The 16,530-nt window shown below is 40.5% G+C and overlaps 1 protein-coding gene across 1 annotated transcript in view; it reads right to left on the bottom strand.

The window, feature by feature from the left end:
• Window positions 1-617: 617 nt before the first annotated feature.
• The window catches only part of LOC125633843 (visual pigment-like receptor peropsin), a 46,052-nt gene continuing 30,139 nt past the window's right edge, over window positions 618-16,530 (bottom strand). The window contains exons 3-6 of the mRNA XM_048843701.2: window positions 10,897-10,996; window positions 6,459-6,563; window positions 4,387-4,610; window positions 618-2,640 (exon numbers count right to left, since the gene is read on the bottom strand). Coding sequence (XP_048699658.1) covers window positions 2,197-2,640; window positions 4,387-4,610; window positions 6,459-6,563; window positions 10,897-10,996 — 873 coding nt within the window. The 3' untranslated portion in view covers window positions 618-2,196. The remainder of the gene's footprint in view (window positions 2,641-4,386; window positions 4,611-6,458; window positions 6,564-10,896; window positions 10,997-16,530) is intronic.

Below are 16,530 nucleotides of genomic sequence, written 5' to 3'. Positions count from 1 at the left end.
TGTATTGAGACAAAGGAATAGGGAACCTATTCATCCCCAGTGTGTTTCCCTTACAAACAACAAAGCACTAGGGGGAGCCAGGTTAGCTGATTTGCTGGTGATGAGACATGATCAGCCCATCAGCTGAATAGCTAACGTGTACACTTGAGACAGCAGGATGTGTCAGTTGGGGCCGCATGGTGCCTCACATCAAAGGAGAAGCAAAGTGTACTCAATAGTGCATAGCACCTGCCCACACTGAGCCAGCAGCATGGTTCTTGTGCTAGACGCAAGGGTTTGCACCCTGCTACTCACCCCACTGTCACCCCTGCTTCAGTCCATTCAGTCAGGGTAGGATTTTGCCCGAAATCTGTTGTGGGTTTGATTCACTCCTGTAATTGTGGAATGCAGCTTCACCCAGACATAAGCAGCTGACCTATTTGCTTTTAATTATTTATGATAATGAAATAGAAAAAAAACCAAATTCTCAAAAATTTTCCACAAAAATGAATACGCTTTCAGTTCAGCTCTATGGCCATGAAAGAAATCATAGTTCACTGCCATTGCTTATAAAGTTTATTTATTTTTAAGTTCAAATCAGATGAAAATCTCAAACCAAATATACTAATGGAGGAAATTAAGGTGGATTTTTTTTTACAACTTTTCCAAGAACCACATATGGATAAGCATACTTCTGCAAAACAAATACAATGTTTATGTACTTGGACACTTAGATTCCAGAGATTCATAATGAGCAATGTGGTTTGCAAACCATTAATTATTTATTCTGTTTAACGATGGAACAAACAAATGCCAATAAATGCAGGCAGGTACAATGTTTGAGAGGGAACATGTCTACTGTAAACATGCCGATACATTTTTTTGGTGGAAGCCTGTGAACAAGAATAGCCCCTAAGGAGGAGAAAAATGGACATGCCTCTCTTTGTTTTCATTTTCCAAAACAAACCTGACAGAACAGGCAGATTCTGCCAATAGCAAGAAAAATAAACCCCACAGCTTTTCTATTTAAATCACTGCCTTGTCCTACTGTTTTGTAGAGTAGCTATTTCTGTGCATCCGATGAAGTGAGCTGTAGCTCACTAAAGCTCATGCTTAAATAAATTGGTTAGTCTCTAAGGTGCCACAAGTACTCCTTTTCTTATTTCTAGCTAGTAGTTGGCAGTTTTGTATCCCTGGGCAGATATACGGATGGCCCTGAGAAGAGTCAATAAAGGTTGGGTTTTGGTTTTGTTTTTTAAATAATTTTCAACCCATACTTTATTGGTACTCTTGTGAGAACAGCTTCTTGCTAGTTTCATTGCCCGTGCAACATCTCTTACTCAGATTTAATAGCCAAGTGAAAAGATCAGTTTGGAGATGTATGAAGAAAATTAAGGCCAACTTCCCTGAGTATGAATGTTATGATCATGCCCTTCTCACCCAAAAAATCAGGAAAGATTAATATAATTCAGCAAATAAACAAAGACAGGTGTGACACTGCCATTCATAGTTCAGCGAAGTACTAAAAGACGCCAATACCACAAAGAGCTTGCCAACTAGCCCAGTGACATGGCTGCTACTGCACTCAGTTCTAGCTAGACTTCAGGACTCTTATTTCTACACCAGCCACACCCACTCATCCCTCTAGTTTGAGTAGCCGGAGAGCATCATGGAGGTGACAGTGTTAGTCTCTCACAGAGAGCATGTGGCTTTTGCGCATCCTCTAGTGGCCAATCTTGGAACAGCATTATAGTGATCTTAGCAGACACTGACTTCCCTTTTGGCCTTTATCTAACGGCAGCATTGTGGAGCCAGAGGAATCGGATAAACCCGGGACTGTTAAAGGGTGGAAAAGGGTGGCAAAATGTAATCTGGGAAATGAAATCACCTAATTAATATAATTTGGATATGAAAATATTAGTGATTTTGGCTAACCGATAAATTTTCTAAATAAAGTCTTTCAAATGCAGTACTGTAGATCCAGAAAAATTCCCCCGGCACTAGATTTGATGCCCACTGTATTTGCTGAACTGCATTTTATAACCAATATATAATAAGAATTATATCTGCTTAGCACATCCTGATTTGCTTTAAGTCATACAGGAGTTAGTTCTATAGTAAGAGACAGATGGAATGGGAATTAGGGAGCTGCTCAGAAGTGGTGAGCTGAATCTGTTCTACTTGTACATACACTGGATGCACATGGTAATTTCAGCCTTACAGTCTATCACATTCAATATTGGGGTTGGTAGATGCAGAATCAAAGGTACCAAAATACACTTCCCTGTTTTTGGGAGGTGGGGTGTTGGTTGGACTCCCTACCCCAGAATCAGGACTGGGTGCAGGCTGGACCTCCGCTGCATATTTCTCTTCTCTCTGAGAAGGAGATGGCTCCTGCTTCTGCTTGAGGTTTTTGAAGCGTTTGAGCTTCACGGGGTCCTTAGTCTCCTTAGCACAATGCAGCAAGATGAAAATGTCCCTTCGGAATTTGGAGCTCATTCCAAAGTAGATAATGGGGTTGTAGAAGCTGGCAGACTTGGCAAACAGACTGGCAAGGATGCTGGTTAGATTGGGCACAGAGTAGCCACAGGCAGACCACATTGAGATGACAGCATATGGAGACCATGCTATAATAAAGGCTGTGCAAATGACAATAGAAACCTAGGCGAGAGAATGAAAACATCTTTTATTTTCTTAAGACAATACTGTACATTGGATTACACTAAAGCAGCAGAGAGATGCAGTGTGGTTTGATGGCTAAGAAACACCTGGCTTGTATTCCCAGCTGTACCACTGACCTGCTCTGTGACCTTGGGCAAGTCATTTCATCTCTCTGTGCCTGTATTTTCCCTCTCACACTTCGTCTTAGATGGTGAGCAAGTTGCGGCAGGGACTGTCTGTTACTATATGTTTGTACAGAATCTAGCACATTTCTGATGTGGAAAATGTGATGATTGTCTGTTTTAGATAAGGAATTGAGCGTATGTCTTCATTGCCATATGCTATTGTATATGATGGAAACCACTTCAGGTCAAGGGTGTACCTGCTAGTTCCTAGGACCCTCAGTTCTGCTAGTTCCAGCACCCTTGCACTAGGACACACTATGGACTAGATTTAGCAACTTTTGCTCTTGTTCATTGGTACTTATTCATATATGCTGTCTGGCTTCGTTTGGACAGCTCAGATGGGTATTTCTCAGAAGCAATTCAAATATATAGAATTGGCTCCACTCTAAGTATTTACTGAGATAAAAATAGCTCAGGTCCTTTGTCCACCCCTGGTTTTCAGAAGTGCTGAGACTCTCACAGTCCCAGCTGCGACATCAGCAGGAATGATGGGTGATCGTCTCATCTGAAAATCAGGCTCTAGGCCAGCGGTGGGCAACCTGCGGCCTGTCAGGGTAATCTGCTGGCGGGCTGCCAGATGGTTTGTTTACATTTGCACGGCCGCCCGCAGCCCCCAGTGGCTGCAGTTCGCTGTTCCCAGCCAATGGGAGCGGCGGGAAGTGGCGGCCAGTGGCGGCCGCAGGTTGCCCACCGCAGCTCTAGCCCAGTATTTTCAAACATAACACCTAAAAAGTTTGACACCTGAGGCACTAAATAAATGCTCGGGTTTTTAGAAGTGTTTGGCAGAGAGCGTTTCCAATGAGTGCAACGGAGTAGCGCGTATTCAGCACATCTGAAAAGCAGACTGCTTACGTGGGTCCTGAAATATAGATTTAGGTGCCTAACGATAACTTACGTTTGATTTTTTTTTTTGCCACTTGTATTTTGAAAGAATTAGGATGAAGATGCAGGGAATATGAAATAAGAACGGTCAACTAAGGGCAGGAAAAAGAAACAGGAAGGGAGACTGGAAAGAGGATCATGCAGAAGAAAGATACATGGTAGAAGGACAGAGAGTGGGGGCTGGGAGGGTGGGGAGAAGTGAAGGAAATGTAGGATAAGACTCAAAAGGGAAAAAAAAAGAATAATAAAAGCAAAGTAAAGTATAATAAAAACAGCTTTTTATTATACTCGGGTTTAATAATGAATAGTGGGATTTTTAAAAGCACTCAGCTTTTACTAAATCTCCTATTAACTTTGATGGAACAGGAAGCAGCATTAAGCCAGTGATTAGCATTTTTAAGAATTCCACCATAAGTTTCTCTCTGCACAGTACTATCACTTCAGAAAAAGAAGAGGACACAATCTTTGGTGATTCATAAATAGAGTACTTCAGTTATATATTCGCCATCTTTTTGACTGACTGCATGATTTTTTTTCATGTTCAGGTTTAATGTTCATTTGTGATCCAATTTGATAATAAGTCTTCAATTTCGTCATTGAACTCTAATGCTGTAGAAGAATGCAAAGTGCCCGCTCTGTTTTCTTGTATACTACAGGTATACGAAGCACCTAGACATACCCGAGTGACATTTCGCTCCATTCGCCTCTGCCTATCTGTTGGATCACCCATTCCAGTTAGTGCATGGCTTGACTTGACAGTGTTGATGATAGACACGTATGAGAAGACCATGACAATCACAGGTAGAAAGAAACAGCAGATAAATATAGACACAATGTAGGACTTGTAGATTGTAGAGAAATTGGCTTTTGCCCAGTCTATCTCACAGGTGCCATACATGCGATCTAGAAAACAAAACAGTGTGGTTAGCTTTTTTCCTTTTTAATATATTTGTCTTTAATAATCTTAAAGCATTTGATTTATAAATTTAAAACATATAGTTTTCTTCTTTTAGAAAGCAAAGGACCAAGTGATCATGGTGATTTAATGAATTATGACATAATGTTCTATAGACACAATTTTCCAAGACCTCATAGATTGCAACAAAATGTATTACAGGCTACTTGCCTCTGATTTAGATTTCCACTGCCTAGCCAGCATGAAGAAACCATTGCTAAGGGGGGACAGTAAAGGGTAATATTTTAATTCCCATTCTCAGAAAAATGGTTATTAATTCTGTAGGTTTGATACCATTGCAAGTTATGTTCTTCCATTTGCTATTACTTTCTACACAGTAACTTTTTCTAAGATCTTGGTACCAAACAGCATAATAAGAAGTTATTGTAACAAAGATAATACACCAATCAATTAAAAAAGTCACGTTAACTAACAAATTACAAAATAAGAAATAGGAATAAAAAATATTGAATCTTTCAAAATAGAATGGAGAAAGCCACAAACATTCTATATGGAAAGGACTTCCACTTTAATGATACCGGAGGTGCAAAAATATTAATACAGCAAATGGCTGTATTAATGGGACCACACCTGAAAAAAAATGAGATCAGACATAAATTGCAAACTAGAGCGTACAGTTATAAAGGGGCTACAGATGCTTAGATAATGGGCCAGATTCACAAAGGGATTTAGGTGCCTTAAGATGCAGGTAGGCACCTAGTGGGATTTCAGAAGTGCCTACGCAAGTTACGCACTTAACAGAAGGTCAATGGGAATTAGGCATCTAACCTGCTTGGGTGCTTTTGTATATCCCACTAGGCACTTATCTGCATCTTTAAGCTCCTAAACGCCTTTGTAAATCTGGCCCCGTAACAAAATATTGAGTATGACTCATAGCAAAGAGCCTGCCTATATATTTCACACTTGAACAAAGGTTGGAATGAAGGTTTCAAGGACTCCCCAAAATGAAATGAGCAGCAAGGTTTTCCATAGACTGTAAACAGTTTTAAAAAAATTAAGTCTGTTGACTGCTCAGACAATCATTGCAATAAAATACATCACAAATAAGCAAAAGCATGAACCAAAGTTTTAGCTGTTTACACAGTCAAGTATTTACAATCCCTGGAAAAGTTAAACAGGTGAAACCTGCATGATTCAGCAATGGAACTCATATTAGCATCAAATTACAAGACCTAATCAAAAATAAATCCTCTTAATTCTCCATAGCTGATGAAGCTTAAATGGGATGAATTAACTTTCAGAAGACAGGAACCAGAGATAAAAAATTAATTACTTACCTTGAGCTAAAAGACATTGGTCTTATCCATATTTAACATCAAAAAGTTCTGATGCACTTATCTGGATACATTCAGTAAGAACCTTGCAAACCAAAGGTGAAATCCTGGCTCCATTGAAATCAATGGCAAAACTCCTATTGACTTCAACGGGACCAGAATTTCATCCCACAAGTAGATTGTATAGGGAAATATTGGAAAGGATGTGTACACCTGGACAAAGTAGCACATAAGCAGTACTCTCACCCATGTAATGTAATATCACTAATTAGTAGAAGATGCAGAGAAAGTACCAGGCCCAAAACTGAGATCCGAGGTATACCCAGAGTACAATCATAAGCATTCCCTGGATAAATTGTTCTTTATGAATTATACTCCCAGCTCTACTGATAATCAGTCTGCTCTACAATAAACGGCAAGATAAGAGGGAAATCATCTTTGTTCTATTAAGAGCAAATGTGCCAATTGTGTCACTGTAGGAATGTATGAGAGGCCCTTTACCTGTATAACTGCCCCATCCAAGTACTGGAGCCACTGACCAGAAGAAAGCTGCTATCCAGATGAGAACCAGGGCCACAGTGATGCTGCTGTTGCTAATGCAATGCCCTGGAACATACAACACAGTGAGAAAATGGCACTTAACACACTGACCCTTTCCCGATTTAAATCTATTCACATTGGACTACTGTAAAGACCAGGGAGGGCTAATTAGGGGAATCTTGGTACTTGAGATAATTCCCAGACAAAAAAAATGTTTTTAAACTAAAGGTAAGTTTGAAAGTATAGATCAGTGACTTGAGTGTTCAAGATTTTGCAAGGACATTGGAGTTAGATGAGATTAGATTAAAAAGTGACAGATAAATTAGATATGAGACAATTCAGAAATTCAGTGTTAAAGCTACAAGAAACATATATGAACTTTGCAGTTTTGTAAACCTTTAAAAAGACAGGAAATTATAAGTTTAATTTAACACGAAAAAAGAAAAACAATGGAAAGAATGGACATTCACTAGTATAGCATTCAAATAACTTTAAATCTGCCCCCGCACTGTAGCCAGAGGAAAACAAACCAGAAACTCAAACTACCGTATTCAGCCAGCATAACACTTTCAACTCATCCATGATCAGAGAAACCAGAATAACTTACTCTTAACCATACAGTGGTTGTGCCAGTTCCAGCCTTCTTTAAAGGGATATAAAGTCCTCAGAAAAATGCATCCTTTACCTGACTAGATTAGCAGAGTACTCTCCTCACTTTTCGTTCAGATTCCATGTTCCATCACTTACACAAATATCATTAGGCCCAGGTGCTGCGGTCTGCACATGCAAACCTCTCAGTGCCAGACAACACATAGGAAAATTATTTTAACCTATTACATTTGAAAGAAATTTCTGCTTTCCAGACAATAGGTGTAGACAACTGTCTACATATATTTTGCTGAGGTTGTCTGGTTGTGACTTGTGATGGGATTTAGCCCAGAGTCCAGCCCACTCAAATACTGCAAGAGCCTTCTGGAATGACCCTTACATTTAACTCTCTGGCACAGATATCTGAGATATGTATGTTAATAAAGTTATTGCTTTCCCTGTACTTACCACTTTTCCTACAGAATATGAGCCTCAGGCGTGTCAAAGGCAAAAGGCTTTTAGTTACTCACATTTCTAATGGTTTTAATTAACGGATTCCACTCTCTTCTCTTCTTTGTCCTTGATTCCCAAGCTGTTGATGCTGTCATTGGATGGGAGGGGTTCTGAATGATCCTACTTATTAAATACAGGAAATGTTTTCAGCCTGAGTCCCCCAAGTGCTCCACTGTGTCCTCCCTTACTCGCCCATGCCCTCCCCTGTCAGGGATAGTTGAGCTCAGTTTCCATAGTGCTCCCTGAGTATCTGGCCTGACTTCAGTGATAACGAACGTGCAGTTTCTGCTATGGTTTGGCTGCATCAATGGCCCTTGATAATGTTGCAGTCAGCAGCAGCAATAAAGGGATGGGAAAAGCCACGTGGGCCAAATTCTGATTTATACGGAGGCCCACTATGCAGCAGTGTAAAGCGACCCTAAAGTGGGAATAAATTGCATTTACACCCCGTTACGCTGCTGGAGTGGCATAAGGGGCCTTCGAGTAAATGAGAATCTGGCTTATACATATGTTTAATCTTCAATTGTGTAAGTATTCAAAGCAGGCTTTTTAAGTACCCTCTTCTAACCAGCAGAAGTTTTGGAAGCTTGGCTAAAATGTGTGCAGCCCTGTTCCCTGTGTCGATGCAATTAATTTGGTCCCCATGGGAGCAGTGGTGAGTTGCTGAAGAGGTAAAACTCTGAAAGAGGAAGATTTCTTCAGAGCACAGAGAGCTGTCCAAGACACTAGACTTCCTGTGGTTACTTAAGGCTAGATTCACAAAGGAACTCAGGCACCTTGGGCTAGATCCACAAAGATATTTAGAGTCATAATTTCCACAGAAATCAATTACTTGGGCATGGGGTATTCTGGGGCAGGTTTTTCTCAATCTCTCCTGGGCACCAGAGACAGAATTACTCTCAGAGGTTACAGAGGAACAGCCGTGTTAGTCTGTATTCGCAAAAAGAAAAGGAATACTTGTGGCACCTTAGAGACTAACCAATTTATTTGAGCATGAGCTTTCGTGAGCTACAGCTCACTTCATCAGATGAAGTGAGCTGTAGCTCACGAAAGCTCATGCTCAAATAAATTGGTTAGTCTCTAAGGTGCCACAAGTATTCCTTTTCTTTTCTCAGAGGTTAGGGCACTCACCAGGGATGTGAGCGACCCAGGTTCCAGTCCCTCTCTTCCAATGCCTATTTAATTGTTTATACACAGTGGAGCAGCCTCAACAGGCGAGATTGAGAGAGACCCCAGAATACCCCATAGCCCAATGGCTAGAGCACTCTCCTGAGGTGGGTGGGACACCAAAGTTCAAGTCCCTTCCCCACATTAGACAGAGGAGGGAATTGAACCCAGCTCTCCACATCCTGGGTGAGGGCCCTAACACCACTGGGCTAAAAGTTACAAAGGGGGCACTATCACATCCTCTGGCTGTTTTGTGTGGGTCTAGGTATGTTCAGAGCATGCCTACCAAATTGGGCTCCACAGGCAAGATAGGTGGGGGAACACCTAGTTTGAGGATCTTTCTGGGGCTTAGCTATGATGCCTAGGCACCTAGGCTGAGGTGGCTGTGACCTTGCTCTCCGTTAGAAACTTAGGTGAGAGAGACGTGCATTTAAATTATGGCTAGATATGGTACAATAAATACAAAATACGGTACACAGCACAGCCTGATTCTGACTGCCCGAGCACCAGACTGAGTTAAAAATGGGCCTTAATAGATATATCAGTGACAAGGTGCATTGGTTCTGGTGCAAAGGTGGAACTTCCTGCAGAATATATATTGCCTTGTCAGGGTTGTTATTGCCTATGCAATTAGAAATATCATTTATATAACACAGTAAATGTATACGGTTCTTTATATACAGAGATTGAGACAGGATCCCTGCTCCAAATCTTACAGCGTAAATCACACAAAACAAAGACAAAAGACAATACTGGATAACACTGGAGTTGTGAACTAGCATGGGAAACTATTGATTAGAAGAAGATAGGGAGAATTTCTGGATGGAGTGGTTTTAAAGAGGGATTTGAAGTAGCTGAGCAAGGACTTTTGGTGGGAGATTTCTAACAGGATAGGAAATACAAAATAAATAATGGGAGGAGGACATCCATGATCTTTTAAGTGGGACGATTGGGAAAAGGGTGAGGAGCAGATTGGGGTAGGTGGGAATAAGAGCAGAAATGTAGATGGTGGCATGATTATGTAGGGGTTTGTAGGCAGGTGACAACAAAGAGTATGAATTTAACAGAGTAAGAGACAGGAAGCCATTGGAGGTATTCAAAGTGGTGTAGAGCAGTGGGAGAGGGAGATAACTTTAGTAGTGGTATTTTGGATAGATTGGAGGGCATGGAGGTTAGAGAAGTATACAGTAAACAAGAAATCAGCACTTGGGGAAAGGTTTTAGGGGCAGGGGTCATGAGGAAAGAGTGATTTTTGAGATATTGAAGAGGAAGAAATGACAGGAGAGAACTGGAGAAGGGAGAAGTAGAGAGGAAAGCCAAAAATGGCATGCAGATTACAGGCCTAGGAGACAGGAAGGAGAGTGGCAATGTCAATGGAGCTAGGCAAGGAGTCTGGAGGAAGGTTTAAGAAGAAAGAAGTTCAGTGTTGAAAAGAGTGGGCCTGATTCTGACCTCACATTGTGTAAAAAGTACATGGGTTGATCAGAATCCGGTCCATTGAGTTTAAGATGATGGTAGGGCATCCTAGAGACAATGGCAGAGAAGCAGTTTGAGATGCAAGACAGGATGGTGTTGGAGAGGTTGCAGGGAAGATCAGTAGATTTCAGTGTCCCAGGTGACACCTAACCGTATTCACAATGCCTGCTGTGAGCAGGCAAAACACCACTGAGAACAAAAAGGCATTTGTGGAGGAAAGTGTCCCAAGCCAGGTCTATTAATGGCTGGCAACTGTCCTAAACTTCATTTAATACAAGATGAAATTCACCTCTTTGCAGAGGGACAATGGACATGTGCACCACTTAAGTGCCATTTACACTCTATTTTGAGGGACTTAAGTGATACATAAGCTTAGTGTTGTCCCTCTGCACGGGGTTGAATTCTACCCACAGTGAAGCAAATGTGCCAAGAATAACCCTGCTCTTATTTGGGTTAATCTGAAAATGTTTGATGGAAGCAGATTTCCAACAGAAATTATTGGGCCTGATTTTGATTCTCCCCCTTGTCCATTGGCCACCGTGTTACCCCATTGACTTCAGGGGAGTTATTCTTGTTTTTCACCAAGGTAACTGAAGGCAGAGTCAGAAACCAGCGCTATTTTTAATTTCTTCAAATGTGTGGTTGAAGCCCTTACCTCTGTCTGGATGGCAGCCCTTTATGTAGCGAGTCACACTGATCACTGTAAGGGTATTAATGCTAGCCAGGCCAAACAGAAGTGTCAGAAATCCATCAATCTGCAAAAACAAATAAAAAAGGGGGTTTGTTCCCGCAACCAAACTACAGAATGACAAGGGGGTTGGATTGAGGGGAACTGTTGGGAATGCTCCAGTGGTTTTATATTAATGTTCCTGAAAGTTTTTCCAAAAGCCCAAATGCCAGTGAAATATAAAATGTCAGGGGTCTTTACCATAGAATCATAGAATATCAGGGTTGGAAGGGACCTCAGGAGGTCATCTAGTCCAACTCCCTGCTCAAAGCAGGACCAATCCCCAATTTTTCCCCCAAATGGCCCCCTCAAGGATTGAACTCACAACCCTGGGTTTAGCAGGCCAATGCTCAAACCACTGAGCTATGCCTCCCCCCAATCTCTGTGATCACTGAACAATTAGACACTGAAAAACTAGATACGGTGTGTCATGTGGGTAATGTGAATGTAAAACAAACAAGCAAACACCTGCTGAAATACATCCCCCCAAAATACAAAGTTACAGAATGAAAGAGAAAAAAGACTGCACAGGAGAAAGGGGATAGGATGCAACAATCCTCATTATATAGAGACAAATATGTAAACTGAACACATGAAGTTTAGGTTAAGGTGACAGTAGCAACAGGAAGCATGCAAGCGTGCAATCAACTTAGCTGGGTGGAAAAAAAGATTTTTAAAACGTCCAAACCCAAATCAGCCAAATTATTTATCTTTGAACAATGCTAGTCATATTTGTTACTGGTATGGTAAAACTGACTCAGGCCCTGATCCTGGAATCTGATCCACACAGGTATGCCTGCATAGACCCTTTTGCCTATGTAGCATGCCAGTGAAGTCAATGGCCCCACTAGCAGTCTATGCACAGAATAGTTACAATTCAACTAGGTTAATTCATGGCTATAAGGAAGAAATACCTGCTGAATGTAGCAAAGATGGATGTAGCCAGCTGCTAGTGAATACTGTGTGACTGGGAGGTGATCTGGATAAAATCTTTGCAGGCTTAGTCTAATTTTCAAAAGCTTGGAATCAGATGCAAACACAGAGCTAGAGGGTCACTTGGAGGTATAAGTTTCACATTAAATTGAGTAGGAAAACTGATGTAAGTGGCTCCACACTGTAACTTGCAAGAATTTGGTATTCAATGGTTATATAAATAAAAACCCTGCAACTTAAACCAGTTCATTATTCTGGCAAAATATATTCAGTCCTCACATAAATGGCACCACTCTCATTGAACTCATGCCCGAATTTGGCCTGAGGACATTGTGAATGAGGTGAATATAAATTAAAGTAGGTGTGGTACGCTTTATCTTACACCCTTCTCCTGCAACAAGCCCCCTTGTGCTTTCTCTACATTCATTTTGCAGAATCCCTGAATAGTAAATCAGTGCAAGATGCACTATTATGGCACTTACATGGCCACGTCTGTCAGATTTATGATCAGCTTACACCTGATGTGTAACCAAAACCAATGTATATGTCACAAAAGAATATGACCCAATGATTTCCATGGATGCAGCATATGCTTTCTCCAGGTTGCATTTGGCTGAATTTGTCCTGTTGTCTCTCAGGATTAGTTAAACACCTGGAAATGCAAATGCACTATACACTTCATTAAGCTTATGGAAGCAAATAGCCTCTGCTCTACTATGTGCTATAGCCGTACTGCACAAATTGAGATAACAACATGTGCAAGGACTGCTGTAAATCCACACAGTCGTAAGCTTAAAAAATAGTCCAAGTTATTGTTTAGAACTGAACAGTGTTTCAGGAACCATGAGAACGGTGAAAAATCTGAACAAAAGCCTAAAAAGCAGTAATAATAAAAATACATATAAAGGACTAGGGCTGGATCCTCAGTGGATGTAAACTAGTACAGCTCCACTGAAGTCGTCATGTGTCGGCTGAGGATATGACAATTGCCTCCAAAGATGACAACTGTATTCTCTCATCCTCATTTCCCCATCGTTAGTAGATGTGCCAGCGTCATTTCTCACTGAGGGACAATTGTATTTCTTGATCAACTCAATCTACCAATGGAGCGCACAAAAAAAATGGCAGGCAAATGAGACTAGTCATTTTGATTTAAAACGAAATACTGTATCATCATAAGTAGAGCTAGTTGAAACATTTTCAGTGAAACATCTTTCCATCAGAAAATGCTGTTCAATTAAATTGAAATGTTTCATGGGAATCAGAGTAGCAGCCGCGTTAGTCTGTGTCCGCAAAAAGAAAAGGAGGACTTGTGGCACCTTAGAGACTAACAAATTTCTTTGAGCATAAGCTTTCGGGATGAAGTGAGCTGTAGCTCACAAAAGCTTATGCTCAAATAAATTTGTTAGTCTCTAAGGTGCTACAAGTCCTCCTTTTCCTTTTTCATCGGAGTGTGTCAATTTCAACTAAATTGGTGGTTTTGATAATGCGGAAATTTTTTTTTCACCTTTATCATTTTGATTGATTTCATTTTGACTTTTATATTAAAACATGTTATAATTTAATATTATATTTAATGTTTAGCATTATAGCCTAGTATATATAGCGCTTTGACATTAATCAAACAAAACATTTTTACCTTATCAAAATAAAACACTTCAATTTTTCTCAATTGAAATTTTCAAAATTTCTCTTCAACAGGAAAAATTTTAAATTTTGATTTTTCATTCGGATTTGGAACTGCAAAAAATGTCACTTCAGAATTTCCTGCAGAACAGAAATTTGGTTTTCCAACCATTTCTAATTATAAACAAGGAAACAGCACAACACTTACCAAACAAATGTATAGCTAGTAAGTAATCACTATCTTTCTTCAAATATCACCTTCTTCAGCACCTCAGCATTTAAGTTACACCAGTCTAGTCTCCTTCCAATAGCAGTTTAGGGAGACCTGGTTCTCCATGGCTGCATACCACGTGTAGATATTTAAACATGAACAGAGTGGGTATAAAATGCTACCATTCTGACTTGCAAAGGTATAGAGGACTACACAAGGTGCATTGGATAATAAGGGAATCTATGAACCTGAGATCCAAAGCCCACTGAAGTCAATGGCAAGACTCCCCAGTTGATTCTCATCAGTTTTGGTTTGGACCCTGTATTAGCTTAAAAGATGCTTATTTATGCATTTTGCCTTCTGACTTTGGCACCTTATCTAATACCCCTCCTTTGAATCTGTTACAGCCACAGGGATTTTATTTTATAAGCCCCATATGTGGTTTATGGTGTTTGAATTGGGGACAGTATTTGATAGTGTCTGATGTAGTGTCTCATGCAGCCTTCCTCTCAAAATTAATTCAGCTCAGCTTGGACAGACACACACTTCATGTGGACCAAAAACAGACAGCAGGACCAAAAACAATAAGTAATGACAAATTGCAAAGCACTGAGGTCCAAGGAGGTGCTTAGTGTGGTACTGCAGAAATTGTATTGGGCAGATCTTAATGTCTTCATTAATGGCCTAGAAGAGGGATTAAACAGCCCATGAATGAGATCCCAAGAGGATATCAAATTCAGAGGAGCTGAAACCATAAACAGGACAGAGAAAGGCTACAAAAGGCTAGTGGGTGGAAGCAGGGACAATAAATAGCATTCTAAGATTTATCTTGGAAAAATACCAACATATGTCTCAAGTACCTAAACACCAGGGTTAAAATCATAGTGTTCTCAGTGCCCTCCCCTCGGGTGGAGCACCTGCCTTGTACGCCTAACCATCCTTAGCATGGCTCAGCCTCACAAGAGGCAAGGTGGAGCCCCAAATGTGACTTCCCAAATGTGTAGCAGACGGTCAAAATTGGATGGTTATATCACAGAAAACAACGTACATTTTGCAATTTGCATACTGCAGTAGCTGTACATTGTTTCTATCTATATTCTTTATCAATGAAAATACAATATTTGCTCTTTGGTTATGGGTTAAAAGAGAAAGGGGATTAATTAAAGCACTATGCTTAGCACTAAGGAGCTGTCAAGCCCACTAGCTTAGCCAGCTTTAGCCTTTTCTGCTCCTGCCTGGCTCACTCCCAGCTGCAGGTGTTAACTGTTGGTTAGCTCTAGGGGTATTGTTCCTTCCCTTCTTTATAAAATCAAGGTCAAGGTCAACTCAGGTTTCTCTCTCCCTATTCTTCACTCCCCCTTCCTTTCAGTGAATTTACTGTTGGCCCCTCAGCTGCTCTCTTCTGTGGATTTACTCCAGTTGCTGTCTCTTCATTCTCATTCCTCTCTCAGGAATTTGCTGTCAACATCTGCCGTGCTGGGCATGCAGGGAGCTGAGAGCTTCACAGACAGAGCCGAGTTGCAACATGCTCTGCATAGTTCTTTCCATTTTAGGTACTTATATAGCTCCCATTACCATATCTGAGTTCCTCACAGTCTAACACATGTATCCCCCCACTTTTACAGATGGGGAACTGAGACTAAGTGACTTGTCCAAAGTCACACAGGACGTGTGGTAAAGCAGGGACTCAAACCCAGGTCTCTCAAGTCATAGGCCAGTGCCTTAACCAGTGGACTATCCTTCAGATTTACAAACAAGGGAGAGGCTTACACATGAAGAAAACAGACAAAACATTTAAGCTGGTAAAACAGGGTAGTATAAAGAGTAGCAGAATGAAATTAAGACAGGAAAAATATTAATAAGGATACAAGAGGGGATCCTTCTGCACTAGGGGGAAGATGTCCTGATAGCTCTTTCCAATCTCTAGCTTCTATAATTGTATGATCTAAGAGTTAGACCCTGATCTCAGTTACACCCATATTTATTCAGAACAAGTATATGGATTCTGCTACAGTTATTCCAGATTTACAATTGCATTACTGAGATCAAAATCGAGCCCTAGATATCTACTCCAGTGCAAGGAGAGGAAGAGTAAGTAGGAGGTGTCTCTTGAGGATAAAAGGCCCAACACTAGTTATAGCCCATGCGATCCAGAGACTTGCCACAATGGCCAACAGAAAGACCTTTCTGAGACCTCTACCCCTAAAAAGATAGCATAGATCATAAGTAGTAACAGAGACAGATCTACAGAATCCAAAGTAGCTAGCAACCCAGAAAATACTAATTATCTAACCACAGTATCTTGAGTTGATAGCTAGAAATACTAATATAAGTACTGAGAATAAAGTAATCCATTTCTTCTCCAAATTTAAAGATAATTTGGCCCATCAGCTAAGGAAATACTAAAATATGTAGGAGAATAAATTAAATGTCTCTAATCAAAAAATTTTGTGTATTTTTTCATGCTTTCCCCCTTCAGCTGTTTCTTTATTCTCTTTTTCTCTTCTTCTACCTCCAGCCCATTCTTTCTTTCTATGATCATAACATTTTCTGTTATTTCAGTGTAGGGTAGTGGTCCTCATAATGTGACCTAAGGACCACTGGTGATCTGAACCCTAATGCTACCCAATTAGTGATTCCTAGTGTTGAGAGGGGAATCCAATAACTGCAAACCTCTCACCTCATAAATTAATAAAGACAACATCAGGAAGTTTGTCTGATTTTAATTTTGAGTCAACCAGATTTTATGCTAATATTTCTTAACGAGCAAGGAAATTAGCCAATTTAAAAGC

This window comes from Caretta caretta, chromosome 3 (genome assembly GCF_965140235.1).
Source record: "Caretta caretta isolate rCarCar2 chromosome 3, rCarCar1.hap1, whole genome shotgun sequence".
NCBI classification, from domain to species: Eukaryota; Metazoa; Chordata; order Testudines; family Cheloniidae; genus Caretta; species Caretta caretta.
This window is presented reverse-complemented; position numbering and strand designations above follow the sequence as displayed.